This window comes from Gekko japonicus, unplaced genomic scaffold (genome assembly GCF_001447785.1).
Source record: "Gekko japonicus isolate JY-2015 unplaced genomic scaffold, Gekko_japonicus_V1.1 scaffold1643, whole genome shotgun sequence".
In the NCBI taxonomy this organism is placed as follows: Eukaryota; Metazoa; Chordata; class Lepidosauria; order Squamata; family Gekkonidae; genus Gekko; species Gekko japonicus.
In genome coordinates this window covers 50,248-68,232 of record NW_015169827.1, presented here as the reverse complement: position 1 = coordinate 68,232, position 17,985 = coordinate 50,248, and the positions used below count along the sequence as shown (strand labels likewise).

Sequence of the window (17,985 nt, the reverse complement as noted above, 5' to 3'; positions counted from 1 at the left end):
GAGGAGGAGGAGGAGTGCTACTCACAGGACTCAACAAGCCAAACTTCCTCGTCATCAGAATCATTTGAATCGGAGAAAGGGGAGGCCGCTCCCAAACTGCAGAAAACGAAGAAATCTAAGAAGAAAAGACTCTAAAACTAAAGCATGAGTGCTAAGGGCAGTAATTGTGCTAAGCTAATAACTTTATATTTTTATAATCGAACTAATCTCTCTATAACCTGTACTAATAGGTTAAAAAGATCTATTCTTTGAGCTTTTCAGATCGTGATTTTGTATTAGACTTTACCCTATCCCCATATCCAGTAGGAGATTTAGAACAGAATGGTAGCTTCCCCTATCCAGTAGACCATATGTACCTAGATCTCCCTGACCCATTTCCCATAGTAATAGTGATAGGGCATTAGTATTCCTTTCCCCACTCCATTTATGTAGTGTGTAGTATATAGAAAATGCAAAAATAAAAAAATTCCCCTTCGGGGTATCAAATAAACACACACACACAAAAACATTAGTTTAAGACCACTGAAATTAAGTGGAGTAACTCTGCATGTATGATTGCACAGATCCCTAATTCCTGCCCTAACAACTAATATGGTTAAAGGATTATTTAATTGGAGATAGGCATTACCTTGTCTTTGGGCACAGATGTAACTCATTTCTTGCTTCACAAGTTTAGTGTCAAGGTTAGGCTTTTTGTTGTCTGAAAAGAAAGATTTATTGTAACCCAAGCAGTTATAGTAAAACACTCTCCGTTTTTAAATTCATCTAGATTGCCTTGTATCACAGGGTAACAACACTGCTCCTGATAGCTCACTTTAACATGCTTTCGACTTAACAATATCCATCAAATATGTTAACATTTTAGTGAGTTTAAACTGCATCTTGCTGCACTAGAAAATCTGTAGGAGCATTTACATTCTGTGCATAAGCCAGTTGCAGGGCAATTAACCATTAATACATCTACATTATTTGAAACTGGCACAAAGCTAGGTATTTGAACAGTGAGAGAATACGAAGTTAAATGGAACTCAAATCCCAGCGACACTTATGATCGAATGGCAGAATAGCCAACTTTGTACCAGTCCCCAATTCTGAGTCTTTCACAGCCAGTTTCACCAGCACACATTAACAAGTAATGATGCTTATCTCCCTGCTGTGAAAAGGTCCACGTCCTGATTTGTGCAGCTCAAGGTACAGCCAAAGGCACATGGGCAGGTTAAGCCAAGTTTATTTTCTGGTCAGCTTGAAACCTATTGAATAGGTCCCCTTGGGCAAGACATGCCCAGACATTAAAGTCCAATGGAACTCAAATCAAGCAAGTTTCTCCACCAGGGAACTTTTGAACACACTGTTCCAAATAAGAAGGCCAAGGAAGGATCACCATTTGGTAACATTCTGCAGATCATCACAACGTATGCTCAGTAGTGTTTCAAATGCTTCTGTGCACAATAGAGTCTAATGTACAATCTGAGCCCATGATGACAGAGAGGGTCATGTTTCTTCAAGGCCCAAGTGATGTGGGCACGCTGGGCACAGGGCCATGGCCATACAGGGGGAAACTCTATGGTTTTCCCTTGTATGGCTGTGACCCTGCCCCCAGCGTGCCTGGCGTCCTCCCGTCACTTCCGGGTGACGCGCACGTCGGGGTGGAGTTCCCCCAGGGGCCCGATCCGGTGGCACTAGACGCCAGCCGGGAGCCCCCCACTCCCGGTGAAGATACACTTAGCAACCCTACTACCTAGATCACTTTATCAATGGTCAAAGGCTTGCTAACAGTAAACCACAAATTACTTATGATGTGTCTGGGCGGAAGAGAGGCAACCGTGACAGTAATCTTTACAGAGGAGAAAGAAACACTCGGAGAACACTGAACAGAGAAGGAATGCAAGTAAGTGTCTTCAGTGCAAACATTTACTTGTACATAAATAGCATTACCTTTATCAGAGCTTATTTCCAAGTAAGCACACTTAGAATTGTAGCCTAAAATAATGTAACAAGGTTCGCAATGAACTCCAGGTACAAAATATTTCTGCTGTACACTATTAAATAATTGGAACTCCTGCAACATTTACGTTTGCCCAGCATAAAAATGCACAAAAGCACAAACATAACCAATATATTACCTACCTCTGTTAAGCCACGGATGTTGGGTAAATACCAGGGTTTTTGAGCAGGATGCTTTGGGGGATAGCTGAGATCCAAAAGACTCTTTTGTAGGATAAGTTTGCTTTTCATTCTGAGTACATCCTTCAATTTTTACAATGCTAGAAGGGCTCTTCTTAGGACTACAAATTAAATGAAATATTTGAATTAAGTATGTAAAATCTCTGTAGCTTTCTTCAAATGATTCCACCACCAAAAAAAGAGAGAGAAAGATGCAGCATTGCTACTCTGGGTGGAGTATGACTCCTAAATGAATGTGCTTGAATCACAAGCATTTTAACATAACACAATAAGCAGAAGGCACCATCAGACACATTGGTTTCTTTATTTCAAGTGTTTGTTGCCTGCCTTTCCACTCAGGCCCTTGAGGCAGAAAACAGTTAAACATACATTAAAAACCAACTTTTAAAACTGTATGTATGTAAAAGCAACAATTAAAACAAACAAGAAAGAGGGTGAATCAAGGAATGCCAGATGAAACAAAAAAAAAGTCCTTATGCGCTGGCAGAAGACAACGACAGAGGGGGAACAGAGGAAATCTCCTGGGGAGGGAATTCCACAGTTTTAGTGCTGTGACTGAGAAGGCCCTTTCTCAAGTTGCCGCTCACCTAGCCTCTGAGGATGGAGGCACCTGAAGCAAAGCCTGAACATGCTTGTAGGTCAGGCAGGTTCATGTGGGAGTAGGTGGTCCTTAAAATATCCACTCCAAGCTGTACACAGCCTTAAATGTTAATACCAATGTTTTGACTTAGGCCTGGACACAAACTGGAATAAAGTGCAAATGGAGCAAGACTGGAGTGATATAGACCCTGCAACCCACTTCAGTATTCTCACTGCAATCTTCTGTTCCAATTGTAGTTTCTGGACACTCTTCAAGGGTAGCTACATGAAGAAAGTATTGCAGTCATCTAACCTACATGTTACCAGGGTATGTACCACAGCAGAAAGTACCTTTTTTAACTCAGGGAAGGCTACAGCTGGCACACCAGTCAAAGCTGCTGGAAGATGCTCAAGGCCACTATTGCTACCTGTTTATCTTCAAGCAGCACAGAATGTAGACTATCTATATTCTATAATGTCCCTTAGAAGATCCATTTATTTCTTCTGCTACAAATGTCCCCCAAATCCCAAGCAATATCCCCCAAACATTTGGGACCGTCTCTCCCCATATATGCCCCAGAGAGCCTTGCAATCTGCAGACCAACATCTACTCGTAGTCCTTGGCCCCAAAGACGTCTGCTTAGCCTCAACCAGGGCCAGGGCCTTTTCTGCCCTGGCCCCAGTTTGGTGGAACACGCTCCCAATTGAGATCAGGGCCCTGCAGGACTTGTTATAGGTCCGCTGGGCCTGTAAAACGGAGCTATTCCTCTGGGCCTTTGGTTGAGGTAGCAGATGTTTCCACCATCTTGGCCTCCCCTGTCCATAGTAAGCCTACAGATGCCTACTATTCTGCTAACATCTAACAGGAGTCATATTGGACTGCTCTGGAGTAATGTACATTTCTTAGCTGCCATCCTGTTTTATTTAACTGGTTTTAAAATATATATTCCTTGTATTAAAATACAGCCTGTGAGCTGCCCTGAGCCCACTATGGAATAGGGCGGGATATAAGTGCAATAAATAAATAAATATAACTAGGAGAATCAAAGAGTGTGTACATTTTAGTTATTGATAAAATCCTCAAAATGTTTAGTTCTGTAATAATTTTTCTCATGGGAGGGAGGGGATATTGTTCCTGCAAGCATCGTAAGTGCTGCTGGAGAACATACTGTCATTACTGTATCACTTAGGTAGAACACATGTACTACCTTTGGACCTGCTCATTTGCTCGTCTCTTACCCATCTGCCTCTCAAATTTCATCTCACAATGAAATCAGACCCCCCCCCAATTCTTATGCTCTCTAATCTATCCTCCTTACCACAGGTAGCAGTGAATGACTCCGTTTTCAGGATTGTGTGTTTACCCGATATAAGAAGACATAATACCTCAAATTTTATTTCACAGAGTCAGGGACAGTCCATGTTTGAATAAATGCAGGATCTCCACTGTACAGTTACTTTTGGCGAACAGGGGAACAGGTAATAAGTGAACAGTTTCGTACAAAACCAAGTAAGAAGCAGCATATTCCTGCTTCGGACCAACACGACTGACCACCTGGATCTACATTTTGACCATAACAACTTAAAAACTATATATATATATGTTCAGAACACATTGGACTTGTAAGCGACTTGATTTTTGTACCTGGTATATGAAATGGCAGATGTAACAGGCTTAATTCTTTCACAGTTCAAAAGCTTCGTTCTCATCTCATTCATTTCAGCATCTCTAAACTGTAGTTCAGACTGCAGTGACTGTAACTGAAATAATAAAATTGCTTGATATTAAAAACTCAGTGAAATAAACACAAACAGAATATTAAGCATCCAATGTTACCAGAAATCAACCAGCAAAGGATTGTTTTGCCATTACACTTCATACATTTTTTGTTTATGGTTGTCCTCCCAGGTAACAGCCAAATCAATAGGCTAACAAATTGCAAGTAAATCATAAAAGCACAATTGGTAGAATACCTTTGTGTCCTATATCACTTTGTTGGGGGGGGGGGGGTGGGGGAGATAGGATACACTAGGACACCAATATGTTTACAGAAATTCAATAGAGTATTTGCAGGTAAAAAGGATGCAACTTCCCCTCCCCCTAAGTGCTTTAACAATAGTAACACAGATCTTCTATGGTGCTTCAGAAAAACAAAGAGTGTTTAGAAACAGAGACGGAATAGCAAGGATATTACTGTTGGAATTTCTTTTTTTAAAAATATCTTTAAATTAATTAATTCCAACTTGTACTAGCACATGAGCGCTAGTGGCATACTGAGAGTTTTGCCAGTGAAATATCAGCAAACACATTACACAGCCATTGCACCAATACCACAATCAGGAACAACTGCACAGGTTTCCAGGATGAGAATATTTCACATTAACCAATCCCACAAGTTTATGATGAGAATTAGGCAGTACCTTTTTGGAGAATTCCTTTTCTTTTTCTCTTAAATGTTGTTCTTTCTCCTCTTCCAATAATAGGTGTGATTTACGCTGCTCCTCTACAGCCGATTCCATCTGCTGCATTGAGTCCCGCAAAATTCTGATTTCTCCATTTTTAATAAGGATTTCATCCTGCATTTGTTGCAGCTGCAAAATCCACCCACCCAAAAAATCATGCATAATGAACAATTATTTATAAGCATTATCACTTACTGGAAACAACATATATATGTGTGTGTGTCATTCCCATTACTACCACTCTTCAAACTGGTACACACATTTTACCCAGAAGCAGAAAAAGCAGCAGCAAATGTCAGCCAGACAACTCCCCCCTCTTCAGCTTTTGCTTTAACACCTTTAAAGAAGGATTATTCACACATCCCACTTAAAGCAACAGCCACGGATGCCATAGCTCACTGTCATTAGTACAGCGGAAGCAGATTTAAAAACAAAACGAGAAGGTTGCTCTCTCTGATTATTTTCCTGCTCATAGGTAATATGTAAACTGGCCATTTTCATTTTACAGGCAACTTCAACAGACTTGGAAGGTTGTTTAGGACTGCACAGGAACATGCCTGAGGCCATCCAGCCAAATCAGGGCTGAGCAAACTTGAACTCAGGTCTCCCAAATTCAACCCCAAATTTCTGTTCATTAGCAGATACTATGCTTGTTCCTTTAATTGTCAACATTGGCTCAGGCTGCTGAATCTTAGATGTTAATGATCTTCCTATGCCCACTTCTTGGTGGGGGGCTGGGGGAGGAATATTATTTATTTTATTTATCTATTTATTAAACCTTTATCCCGCCCTCCCAGCCGTAGCCAGCTCAGGGCGGCTTACAATGAGATAAAATTCCAAACACATACGTAGCATCAATAACATTAACATTAAAATACCATTAAAACCATAATAATAAAGTGCTAGTCTTATCCATTGGTGCTGATTGGACTTCAGACAGAGGAGCACATTTATGCATTGTGCGGTATATGCTACTCCTTTGTCTAGACTGCGCACATCGAAATAGACAAGTGTACTAACATGATATATTCAGTATACAAAAGAAACCTGCAATCCTATGCTAATGTTTCATTCACCCAAGACAGGAGTTTGTTAGATCTGTGGAGTCTGCCTTCACAAACCGACAAGAGGCTTCAGTCCTCTGGCAGGCACAATTACTTGGGAGCAACTCATCTGCCAAAGAAGGGAGGGGGGAGGACACACATGAAGTTGGAAAAAGAAGGAAACAAAAGAGAAAACATGGTTCTACGAATGCTGGCTCCTTCTCCATGGCTTTGGCAACACAGACGTGATAGGCAGGAGAGTACCCTTGACCTTTTCCAACCCACTGCTTTTCTCCTGTGACCCCAAGCTATATTGGCTAAACCATGTGGGGAACACCAGACTGATGTCTGTACATGTGACAAGTAAAGCTGCAGGCAGGAAAATTAAGCATAGGCCTTCCCCCCCCCTTTTTTTTGCCCCCCCCCCCCCCGCTTTACAAGTCAAACCTCCCTATCATCTTGAAGTGAAGAAGCAGCAGCTGGGTTTCCTAAAGCAAAATTTGTTGCCAAACATTCAGGTTAGCTCTCTCAGGACACAGGAGGAGGAGGACAGAAAACAATGGGAAAACAGGAGAAGAGAAGTGTAGGGGGGAAATAGTGAGCAGTTTTGAGCTGAGCTTGGGTGATGGGTTTCAGGGCATGTACCTTTCTCATACTTATGCATCTCCTTATTTGATAAGACATACGCCTCCATTTTCTCCATATTAATTTCCAAGTAACTTCCCCACAGATTGCTAGCAATTGCAGCCTAAGGCAGAGGGTCCTTTAAAAATATCCACTTTATTGGTTTATATTCTGTATTGTTTTCAGCACATGTGATCTAGTAATCAGTGGTTTATTGTTTTAGGAACAAGAGCTTGAGAAGAATTTCAAGTAGGTAACCATGGCCACTCCCACTAACTTCAATCTTGTTCAACCTAGCTTTTTGACCCTGCAAAGGTACAAGCAAATTAACAGATCTGCGTGATCTAATGTGGGTAGAGGACACATAGCAGATTTTTTTTTTTGCACAAAGTAGTCATCTGCCTATTCCCATATTTACTGATTTCACACACGCATAATTAACACTATTTTGAAGTATTAAGTACCAGGTTTGATTTTGGGAAGGCATGTGTCCAGGTTAGCCACAAGATACGACCCAGTTAAGTTCAAAATCATCTTTGTAAAACAGAAAGTCTAACCTTTTTTTTAGCTTCCTCATATTGCGCTTGAAGAGTTTCAAGTCTAAATTTGTCTTTGGTTGATGTTTCTTCTGTACTTCTTCCTGCTGAGAGAAGTTATTATGATCTCAGTACCTGACATAAGGAATGCATGTTTTTGTGAATGCAGGCTACCAACTCACAATCTCTCCCTACACAGACTTGGTCATTAGCATGCACAGGAATGAGCATAGGGCTCAAGGAAGCCCTCTTCTCCCATTGCCAACATTACCAGGAAGGAGAGACCCATGTGAATTACTGATATTTTCATCCAGTCCTCCCTCTTACATTGGGCTACCTGAATTATGGGCTAATGTGCTACTATACATGTACACGGGTGTGTGTGTGTGTGTGTGGTTCTATTGAACCCATGGCTCAAAAATGATTGTCACAGTCACAAAACAGACTGAAAAAAGAAGAAACTGTGAGGTAACTGCGCTACAAAATATTTAAATAACAATCACAAAATTTATACAAAAATGTGTACAAAAAATCTACATATATAAATGCACAAGGCAATTGAAAATGGTGTGACGATGTCTATCGTTTCGATACTGTTCTTCTTCCGAAAGTGGATGAAACCAGCGACTCTTGGTCTGTCATTTCAACAAGTAGATATCAAAATTTTCATTAATATTTGCCCTAGGAACATTCTTTCAGAGAATTTCTTGCAACTAAGTTATGATACATCGGTGAATTGCCTTGTGCATTTATATATGTAGATTTTTTGTACACATTTTTGTATAAATTTTGTGATTGTTATTTAAATATTTTCTAGCGCAGTTATCTCACCGTTTCTATTGAACCCATGCCAAACCCTCCACGTCGGTGGCTGTCATTCTTTTCTATAGAATCCAAAAGGAACAGGATACTTTTCAAAACAGAACAGAAACACAGGATTTTATAATGTCATTAGAAAAATGTAAAAGTCTTGATTTGTACAGAGAAGATCATTTTAAAACAGTGAACTTCAGACAGCAACCTATTAATGCAGTCTTTATCCAGGCTAAAAGATGTCTGGCTGAAAAACACTGAATTGGATCCAGTGGACTTTTTCCATGGCAAAACAGATCTCTACCTGTGGAGTGCAACTTTTTCCTAACTTGGATGGCCCAGGCTAGCCTGATCTCATCACATCTCAGAAGCTAAGCAGGTTTGAACATTTAGTATTTGGGTGGGAGACTACCAAGAAAGTCCTGGGTTACTAAGCAGAGATAGACAATGGCAAACCTCCTCTACTTTTCTCTTGCCTCCAAAAACCTATGGGGTCATCGTAAGTCAGCTGTGACTTGCTGGCACTTTTCACCACCAGTGCAACTTTCACGCCCCCGGCCCCACTGCAGTCCAAAATGTCCTCCTTCAGCATTTCAGTCATTGTTTTGAACTGCAGCAGTGTGCATGGGTGGGGGAAGGTGAGAACGTTTTACTCCATGGGCAGAAATCCTTTTGCCCACGGAAGTGCTCTGCTGGATCCAAGCCATTCCCATCTACCTGCAATCTTCCACATTGCTGAATGCACTTAAGTCTCACTGATTTCAGATGGAAAATGTGTACAAATGGGTGCATAACTGCCATCTACAAAAAGCAACAACAAAAGAGGCAGATTTAACCTCCAGTCTGCAAACAGGTATTACTATGAAAATTTCACACCTATCACCATAACAAAATCACTGTTCGTTATAATGGTATTTTGGCTTTCTGACTTCAGCTTTCAACACTGTTCAAGACTATGAGAAAATAAAATTACTATAGCTCTCTTAATTCTCAAAAAAATACATGTATTTCAGCTTGAAAACAATTCTTACTTGTTGATAGTGAGGAGTATTTGCTATTGCCATCAGGAACTGTGAATGTTGTATGTTTGTATGTGGAGACCAAATGGGCAACAGCCAAAAGCAAACACTTAAATGAAAATAAGTTTAACTTAAGGAAGCTACACCAAATTCTGTAAGCCTGTTTCTAGTTCATGTGCCATGAGTATAACAGCACAAGAGCATGATAAGAGCTGGCTCATACATGCAAGTTCATCACTGAATGACTGAAAGCACAGAAGTAATTTATATTGACAGATGAGGCTCCACAGACAGAAATTTTCATTTGCATCAATCATGCACAATGCTTTTCCATGCTTTTACTTCACACATTTAGCTGGCAATCTTAGAGCGCAGAACAAGGAATCATCATATAAATCTAAGCGTGAACTAATCCTAAACGTCTTAGAACTATAATTACTTAACATTGAAAGATTCAGAGATGTTCAGAAACATAAAAACTTGTGACTGTATATGTATAAGCAATATCAAATGCAGGCATGTACTGGAACTCCTGACTTCTAGGCTTATTTTCCTGTGCTCCCTGCACTCATTTTAATAGCCTATAAAAACCAGTAAGTTCACAGATACCAAGATTTATGGATAAAATTCTGCTTCTTTAGCAACACGTTTAGTGTTGCATTACAAAACCTTTTCCCCATAATCCTTTTAGACTAACTACTATGAGCTTATATGGAGACACAAAAGTATTACTCAGTCCATGTTGCAAACTGCACTCACACTGCACATACCAAACTGGACTTCTCTGCCAGTAGTGAAGTCAACATTTGATTGTTTCATGTGACTGGAGGGTTTGCTGGTGTTGTTCAGTGGGGAAGATAGCCCGGCATTCCACTCGGATTTCACATTTGTTTGCAAAGAAAATTTCTGTGTCAACGCCTGGGAAGCAATAAGATCTATTTCCTCCAGGTCATCAGCTGTAAAGTCATCACTGTCCCCAAAAGGATCTTCCATTTCTTTCTGCTCATTAGGAACAAGAGTTTTGTACCGCTTGTTTGGCGGGAAGCCATCTCCATGGTCTCCAATATTACTTCGGTTTGTAGCTCCTTGGAAAGATGAAGATGCAGTAACTTTTACCTGATCCATGCTATATAATATGGAGCTGTTTCTTTTCTTATTCCCAAATAAGTGGTTCACTGACATTCTGTATTAGCGATTACCCTGGCAAATACAAAATAGTTTAAAGCTGAAGGAGTCTTAAGGCACTGCATTCCTCTTCAAAATCTCAGGCAATCCCTCCCTCCATTCAGATTAGCTTTGACAATGTGGAATTGTCTCAGTTTAATTGATTCTTCTTTCCTAAAGAGAAATTGTAAGTAACTACAGTGGTCCATTAGAGAGAAAAAATCCAAACAGAACAGCAAAGCAATACGTTAACCAAATGAGAGCTCCAAAAAAATTAGGTAATGATTGGGTAACAGGTTCACTATAGGATATTTCAGACTCACAAAAGGCAGTTTTAAATAAAACTTAAAAGCCATCATTCTTATTGAGGATCACTCTCAAATATTGTCCCTGTTTCTAAAAGTGCATATTAAATAGCAGTCCTGGAGATAGAAGAGGGCTGTGGGTACACAGGATTGCAGTCTGAGTCTAAATAACTGTGATATTAATTTCCACATACAACTGTCTATTTAATCAGCTGCCATGCACACCAGCAAAAGGTATTTAAGGAGCATGCTCCTCCCTAAAACCATGACTTTCACAGTGCAATCCTTTGCAGTTAGTCTAGTCTAATAAACCCATTGAAATTGATTGTTTAGCCAATCTCATAACTTTAGGGGCCGGACTCCCTATGCATAAAGACCTTTAAATTTGTCCTCCATACTCCTCTCCCCACTGTACTCTTCCATTTATTTACATGTACATTCCACTTCTCCATTCTACTCTTCTTCCATATACACACAGTTAAGCCACAATAAGTTAGAAGACTTCGTCTTTGCGGCATACAACAACCTCTTGCGAGTTGTGCCTGCGCAAATCGTGTTACTGACTTCGTCCCGCCTATAATGAGTGGAATGAGTGGAACCTTTGGGGGCTGACCATGTAACACAGAATGAGTGGAACCTTTGGGGGCTGACCAGATCTGCTTTACCAAGAATGAATTGTAACCATACCTGCGCTTGCGAAAGGCTGGGAACTAGACGGAAAGAGGAGGTATACTTACGTCACAGCCACTTCACCTGCAACCAGGGAACCAACAGTCTGGCAATGCCAAAGGTGACTTGCCAAAGGAACGGGCGAGGGAAGCCACATAGAAAAGGGGGAAAAAACAAACCCTCCCAAGCATGACCGCTTCATTTCCTCCCCAAAACAGCGCGCGGAATAGTGGTCAGTTTGCCACTCTCTACCAACCAATCCGAGGCCTCCTCTCTGCATATGGTTTACGTTCGGTGAACGCTATGGAGAAGGATGTAGAAAACATAGGGGAAAGTGTACGCACAATGTAAGGCTCCCAGCAATTGGTTAACTTAATAGGGTTTTTTTCCGGCCGGTTAGCCGGATGCTCTCGGAGGCAAAAGGGGACCAAGATGAACAGTTCTTTTGTTTGCAGACCGCATTTCCGGGTTATGTCGGCTAGAGTGGTAAAAGTGGCAGCTGTTTATAAGAAACCTAGAGGAAAGCTAGCCCTTTGTTGTTGCACGGACTTAGCAGCATTGTGTCCCGTCCCTCCCACAACTACGTAGAAGCAAATACAAGTTTATGCAGCTTAGGTCTTTATGTGTATGACATTTTAACATCCTTTTTTCCCCTGAGTTGCTGTGCAAACGTTTCGTGCACTTCTGAGGAGAAATATTGTCCCGTATTATGATCCCTATATTGCAAATAGGAAGGTGAAGCGGAAGCTATTATGCCAGATTGTGGACTGACGGCAGGGAGTGTTGAGGAGCTGAGAGATACTTGTTGAGTGAGAAAACAGCCATTGAACATGTGGAGTAACAATATTGTTGAGTTCTTGGAAGCAAGCAACGAAGCTGTAATGTATCAAGTCCAGACAAGTCCAGAGACAAACGCAGAGCTTCGTTCCAAGAGACAATGGACTATGCGGATCCTAGCCCACTCCAATCAGGGGGCTAGGTTCCCGGCGAGAGCCTATGGGACTCTCGGCCACTGTAAATAACCTATAGGGAAGTAGGGGTGTGTTTTGGGTGGCAGTTTCTCGGAGGATGTGAGCCGGCCTGTGAGCCGGCCAAAGTCGTCTCCAAATGTCCAGGAATTTCCCAAGACAGAGTTGGCAATAGCCAGGAGACAGCCCACACCAGGATGGTGGTCTGCCCTTCCACCTCTCCCCACCAGAGATCTCTGGCTGATCCATCTCCTGAATACACTGTATGTTTGGGCAGCACACCTACACTGCCAGGTGCTACTGGGAGCTCATCCACACCCAGCAGCTATCCAACAGCGCCCGCCTGGAGTGGTTCTGCTTGGACAGGGCAGCCACCCACGTCCCCTGTGAGGACCTCAACCTGGCGCTGCAGGGCCAGGCACCCATCCCCAAGGCCATCCCAGTCCTGGAGAAGATGTTGCTGTCCCTCCAGTTCCTTGCCATGAGCTCATTCCAGGCAGAACTAAAAAGGGGGAAAGCCAGGTGATAGTTGACCGATTTATTATTGTACAAAGTCCCTATGCATTTCGCTGTGCACACTTTGTCGGGGGGAATCAGAGCATTCACCGAGTGCTGGAACTATCCACAACAATTAAGCAAAAAAGCAATTAGCCAAAATAAATGTAATTGATGTGGACAGTTCCAGCACTAAGTGAATGCCCTGACAAAGCCTGCATGGCAAAACGTGCCGGGTCTTGGTACAATAATAAATCAGTCACCTATCACCTGGCTTTCCCCCCTTTTTGTTCTGTTGGCACATTGCTGGGTGCAGCCCATTTTTTTCTTCATCCTCATTCCAGGCCTTGAGGTGCTGAAGGTGTCCCAGTCTTTGGTGAGCTACTGCCTCCACAGCTTCCTGGATGCCATGTTGCTGCACCCGCAAGATCATGTGCACAGTTTTGTGACGTCACAGAGGTCTTGGCCAATTACAGATTGACTGATAAGGAGAGCCCAGCGGTTGCTTCGGAGGAGGTTACTGTGGGAAAAGATGCAGCTAACTCCTCTCAGAAACCTTGGAATCTCACAATGGATCCACAAGGCTGTGAGCATTTTATCATTAAAAAAAAGCCCAGTGCTTATTTCAGAGGAGGTTACTGGGGGGAAAAGAAGTTGTTACCCGAATTGGTCTAATAGTTAATGAAAAGTACTGAGTGCGGAGGCTCAGCATGGTGAAATCATCTCAAGTTTATTAGGTTACATCACAACGGAAAATAAACTAGCCAGGCCGAGGCCGGCTTATATGAGTGTCCACACTCACACCCAACACACCCCCAATTCCCGTGATAGGCTGTATTTACATGGCCCAAGTTTCTATAGGTCCCTTTCAGGATCCGGGCAAACCTATTGGTCTGTGCTAGGATCCGAGGTGGCTATTGTTCTCGGACTGAAGGTTTGTAGGTCTGCCAGACTGCATGGCCAGGCTAGCGTAGCCATGGCCATCTTAATATATAACAATTAATTTGTTGGGGAAATTAGCTAGCAAGAGGCGGGTAATGCAAGGATTTCCACCAAATGTATACCAGGATCCTTAGAGAACTCTCAAATAAACCAGGCTGATGTTCAACTAATAGAGTTTTTATTAGAAAACTCACAATGAAACACATATACAAGAGCTAACCAAGAAATAAAGGGACAACATCTGATCAGAATGGAAATAGTGGTTTAGGATAGACAATATTTACCAGTCTTGACTATTCAGGTCCATGGTGTAGAGAAAGCGATCAGTACTTGGTATGAGTTTGATGTCGAGAACATACACGCAATGAGGATGGGATCTTGTATTTATAGGGGAAATGTTCCCTGAGGCACTGTAACAGGCTTGTCCCAAGAATAAATGACTTGATGTGTTCCCAAGGACTAAAAAAAATATTTGATGGCTCTCCCAGAGGGACATCAAAGAACTGGTCAGAGCTTGATAGCTCTCTTGAAGCTAGGGTATGGCTGTTAATATGAATTGATGACACCGATGTACAGTATGGGAAATACTTTCCAGGTGTTATGGATATGCTAACAATGGTCAATGTGTCAAAGGGGAAGCAGGTTTGGGGATGAAAGAGGTTAATGCCAAGTAAGGTGTTGTTCTTTCTGAGAAACCCATTATTACCTTTTGGGGTGGGAGAGGAATGTTTTGCAAATCAGCCTTTTGAATCACTTCCAAATATTTTCCCAGGCAGGTTTGCTGACTGGCATTTAGGATCACCTTTGGCCCATGAAATGTCTTGTATCACTCATATATATATTGGCCACTAGGGAAGCTGACTTGGCGTCCTATTGGTTTGTCCCTCTGGCTCCTCCATTCTTACACCCCACTTTTGATGTGTTGCACCTTGGGAGTTGTAGTTTTCAGCTGGCCTTACTGCAACCATAGCAAAGGAATTAGAACTACAACTCCCAAGTTGGGAGTCCCAAGAGGCTGTGGGGCATTGGCGGGGAGTTAAACTGCTAATGGGGCTGTCACGGCTCAGGTGGGGTGTCACCAAATCTGCCACCACTCTGGATTTAGGATCCCTTAAGAAGGCCCAGAGCACCCTCCCAAAGACCGTCTGACCTCCCTTTTGGCCAAATAATAGGCATGAGGACCAGGCAGAGTGAACAATGAAAATAGTTTATTGTATAGGGGGTCAATCCAGATCTTTTATTCCAAGCCCTCCTCTTTTCCTATTGGTCAATTTTGGCTCCAAAACCTCTCAGGGGCTTCTGGGAGTTGTAGGCCCAGCCTCACCTACTGCTAGTCAGGCTCCCTAGGCCTAGCAGTCCTCTGCTGGCACAGCCCAGATCATGACGGGGCATTAGCAGGGAGTTAAACTGTTAATCAGTTAAAGTGTTAAACAGGAAGCTGCTTTGGAATTGAAAGGAATTGGGGAGAAAGGGAAGGCCTTGACATATCTCTGTGGCCGTGGGGTATTAGCAGGGAGTCAGTTAAACTGTTAATTAGTTACAGTGTGAAATGGGAAGCAGCTTTGGAATTGAGAGGGGTTGGGAGGAAAGGGAAAGCCTGGACATCTCTCTGAATTACAATTGATCTCCAGACTAGAGAGATCAGTCCCCATGGAGAAAATGGTTGCTTTGGAGGGTGAACTCACTGAAGTTCTTCTACAAACCTGGCCCTCTCCTTAGTATTGCCAACCTCCAGGTGGCACCTGGAGATCTCCAAGATCAGATCTCCTGGAGAAAATGGCTGCTTTGGGCAGTGGACTCCATGGCATTATACCCTGCTGAGGTCCCTGCCCTCTCCAGGCTCTACCCCTCAAATCTACAGATATTTCCCAACCCAGAGTTGGCAACCATGTTACTGGCTACAGAACCACTTTCCAGACCCTTGGAACCCAGAAAACATGGCATAGGAGGAGGTGTTTTTATTATTATTTTTATTGAATTTATATCCCGCCCTCCCCGCAAGCAGGTTCAGGGTGGGTTACATCAATCTCAATACAATATAATACAATTCAATTAAAAACTACTTTAAAACAACAATTTAAACAGTATAGCCACTGCATAGCCCCAATCAACATAAGTCAGGGGTGGAGGGAAAGCCATGTGGCTCTCCTCCCATATGACACACTTGGGTCAGCAAAATGGGACAGCTCTGCCTTATAGCCAAGCAGAAGAAAATGAAGCCTTTCGAATGTGAGCCTGGATCTGCAAGGTTTTCTAACATTTCGTGAGGCCTCACCTCCCTCTATTTTCCCCTTCCCTCCACCACTCTACCAGCTACAGCCGAGACACTCACCTGGAGCCTCTTTCTAGAGCTCGTTGTGTTTCTTCCCCCAATGGGCCTTACTACTAGTTATATGATATTTGGAGTGATTATATATGTGAAGTAGGGTTGCCAAGTTGGGTGTTGCTCCGTAGCCACACGCACATCACCCAGAAGTGGCGTGCCGACGCCAGGCACACTGGGGGCGAGGCCACGACCATCCGAGGGAAAACCATAGAGTTTGACGGGTGACGCGCACGTCGGGGTGGGGCTCCATTGGCAAGCCTAATGTGAAAGGTGTTTGGGCTTATCTCTTTGGATGCTAACTACCCATCTGCAAGAAGGAGCCTGACTGCTAACAAAGTGGCTAACTCCTCTTGGAAACCTCAGAGTCTTTCAGTGGATCCACCAGGCTGATGAGATGCAGGGGGCAGGAACAAAAGTGAATGTGACTACACTCTTTACAAGGGGTGACCTTTTTTCTGAGCCACTGGTTGAGGATTTCACATATGATTCTGAAGATGCTTCAGAAAACGTAATGTCACCAACTCAACACTCTGAGAACCTGCCCAGGAGATAAAGGTTCTTTCTATGCCAGCAAGTGGAAGGACCCCAATGAGGAATTATCGTCCCAAGAAGAATCAACACAACAATGCAGAATGCTGGATGAGCCATAGGAAGCTGTGGGATGGAAGAAGACCCTGGTCATAAAGCAGCATGGGAACTCATGACTGAGGAAGCTTTACCAGCCAAGGACTTATTGGTGGATATATGGGGTGTGCCTATCCCAGTGATCATGGGGGAATCATTACTGGATGAAATTGTGAAGGACTGCTCCAAAGAAGTGCACATTTTTCTCACTTGGCCCACCAGCTCTTTATTCAAGAGAAACGCGTGTTTTACTGATGAAGATTTGCATATGACATCAGATGTTTGAAATATGGCTGAAAAAACATCTGACCAGAATGGAAATACAGATAAGATGCAGGATGCAGGGGAGAAAAGTGAATGTGACTACATTCTTTACAAGGAGGACCCTCTTTCTGAGCCACTGGTTGAGGATTTCACATATGATTCTGAAGATGCTTCAGAAAACATGCCACCGCTCAACACTCTGATAAAGATTCTTTCTTACGCCAATGAGTAGAAGGGAATCCAATGATCAGAAGGGAAATATGATGGACACCGAACAAACCAACTAATCAGCAGACACAAGGCTCACCATTTCTCCAGATACTCTAGATGAAAACCTTGATTATATTTGCACTCTCATGCAATCAGACACTTAAAGGAATGCCTCGAAAGAAATTCAATCAAGAAGAAGTGGTTGGCAATCATTCTCCGCCAGAGATTGTTGAAACTGTGTCCAAAGGCGAACATAAAGCAGAAGATAAATTAGTATCTCTACAAGCAGAGATGGCAAAAGGTTGTAAGCAAGAGGATATGGGAGACAAGGCAGTTCCCCATCACACATTACAAGGAGCTGCTGCCTGAACTGTTATGAAGCATCCCTAAAACTCTGTTAGAGAAACACCTTGGAATTTAGTTCAAAGCAACTGCGGCTTCAGGAAGCTGACATGGACTTCTACAGGGCGATTAGCAGCTGACCCACGTTTTGGATCTGCAGTGCTGCAGTGTAGTTTTAGGGAAGAAGATTAAAGAAACTGAGAACCTGCTGAGGAGGTAGGGGTTCTTTACATTAGGGGTTGCCTGAGCAGGCTCTATTGGGGCCGGCCATGACAGTGGGTGGGTCTCGGGGTGCTATCCCCCAGGGACGGTGGTTTGCAGTAGCCCTCCACTGGTTGAGCACTCTGTTGCCATCCACCACAGGGCTGTCTGCTGTGGCTACCCAAGTGCAGCCACAACCCCTGGCAGGGTGGGC

At 42.9% G+C, this 17,985-nt stretch overlaps 1 protein-coding gene across 3 annotated transcripts in view; it reads right to left on the bottom strand.

Moving 5' to 3' along the window:
- The window catches only part of ATRIP (ATR interacting protein), a 28,463-nt gene extending 16,863 nt beyond the window's left edge, over positions 1-11,600 (bottom strand). The window contains exons 1-7 of one of the 3 annotated variants that reach the window (XM_015417253.1): positions 11,468-11,600; positions 10,032-10,461; positions 7,451-7,536; positions 5,185-5,355; positions 4,409-4,524; positions 2,128-2,285; positions 629-700 (exon numbers count right to left, since the gene is read on the bottom strand). In XM_015417253.1, the coding sequence (XP_015272739.1) occupies positions 629-700; positions 2,128-2,285; positions 4,409-4,524; positions 5,185-5,355; positions 7,451-7,536; positions 10,032-10,443 (1,015 nt within the window). In that variant the 5' untranslated portion in view covers positions 10,444-10,461; positions 11,468-11,600. The remainder of the gene's footprint in view (positions 1-628; positions 701-2,127; positions 2,286-4,408; positions 4,525-5,184; positions 5,356-7,450; positions 7,537-10,031; positions 10,462-11,467) is intronic. The other 2 variants (XM_015417254.1, XM_015417255.1) reach the window with 2 other exon arrangements.
- Positions 11,601-17,985: the final 6,385 nt, after the last annotated feature.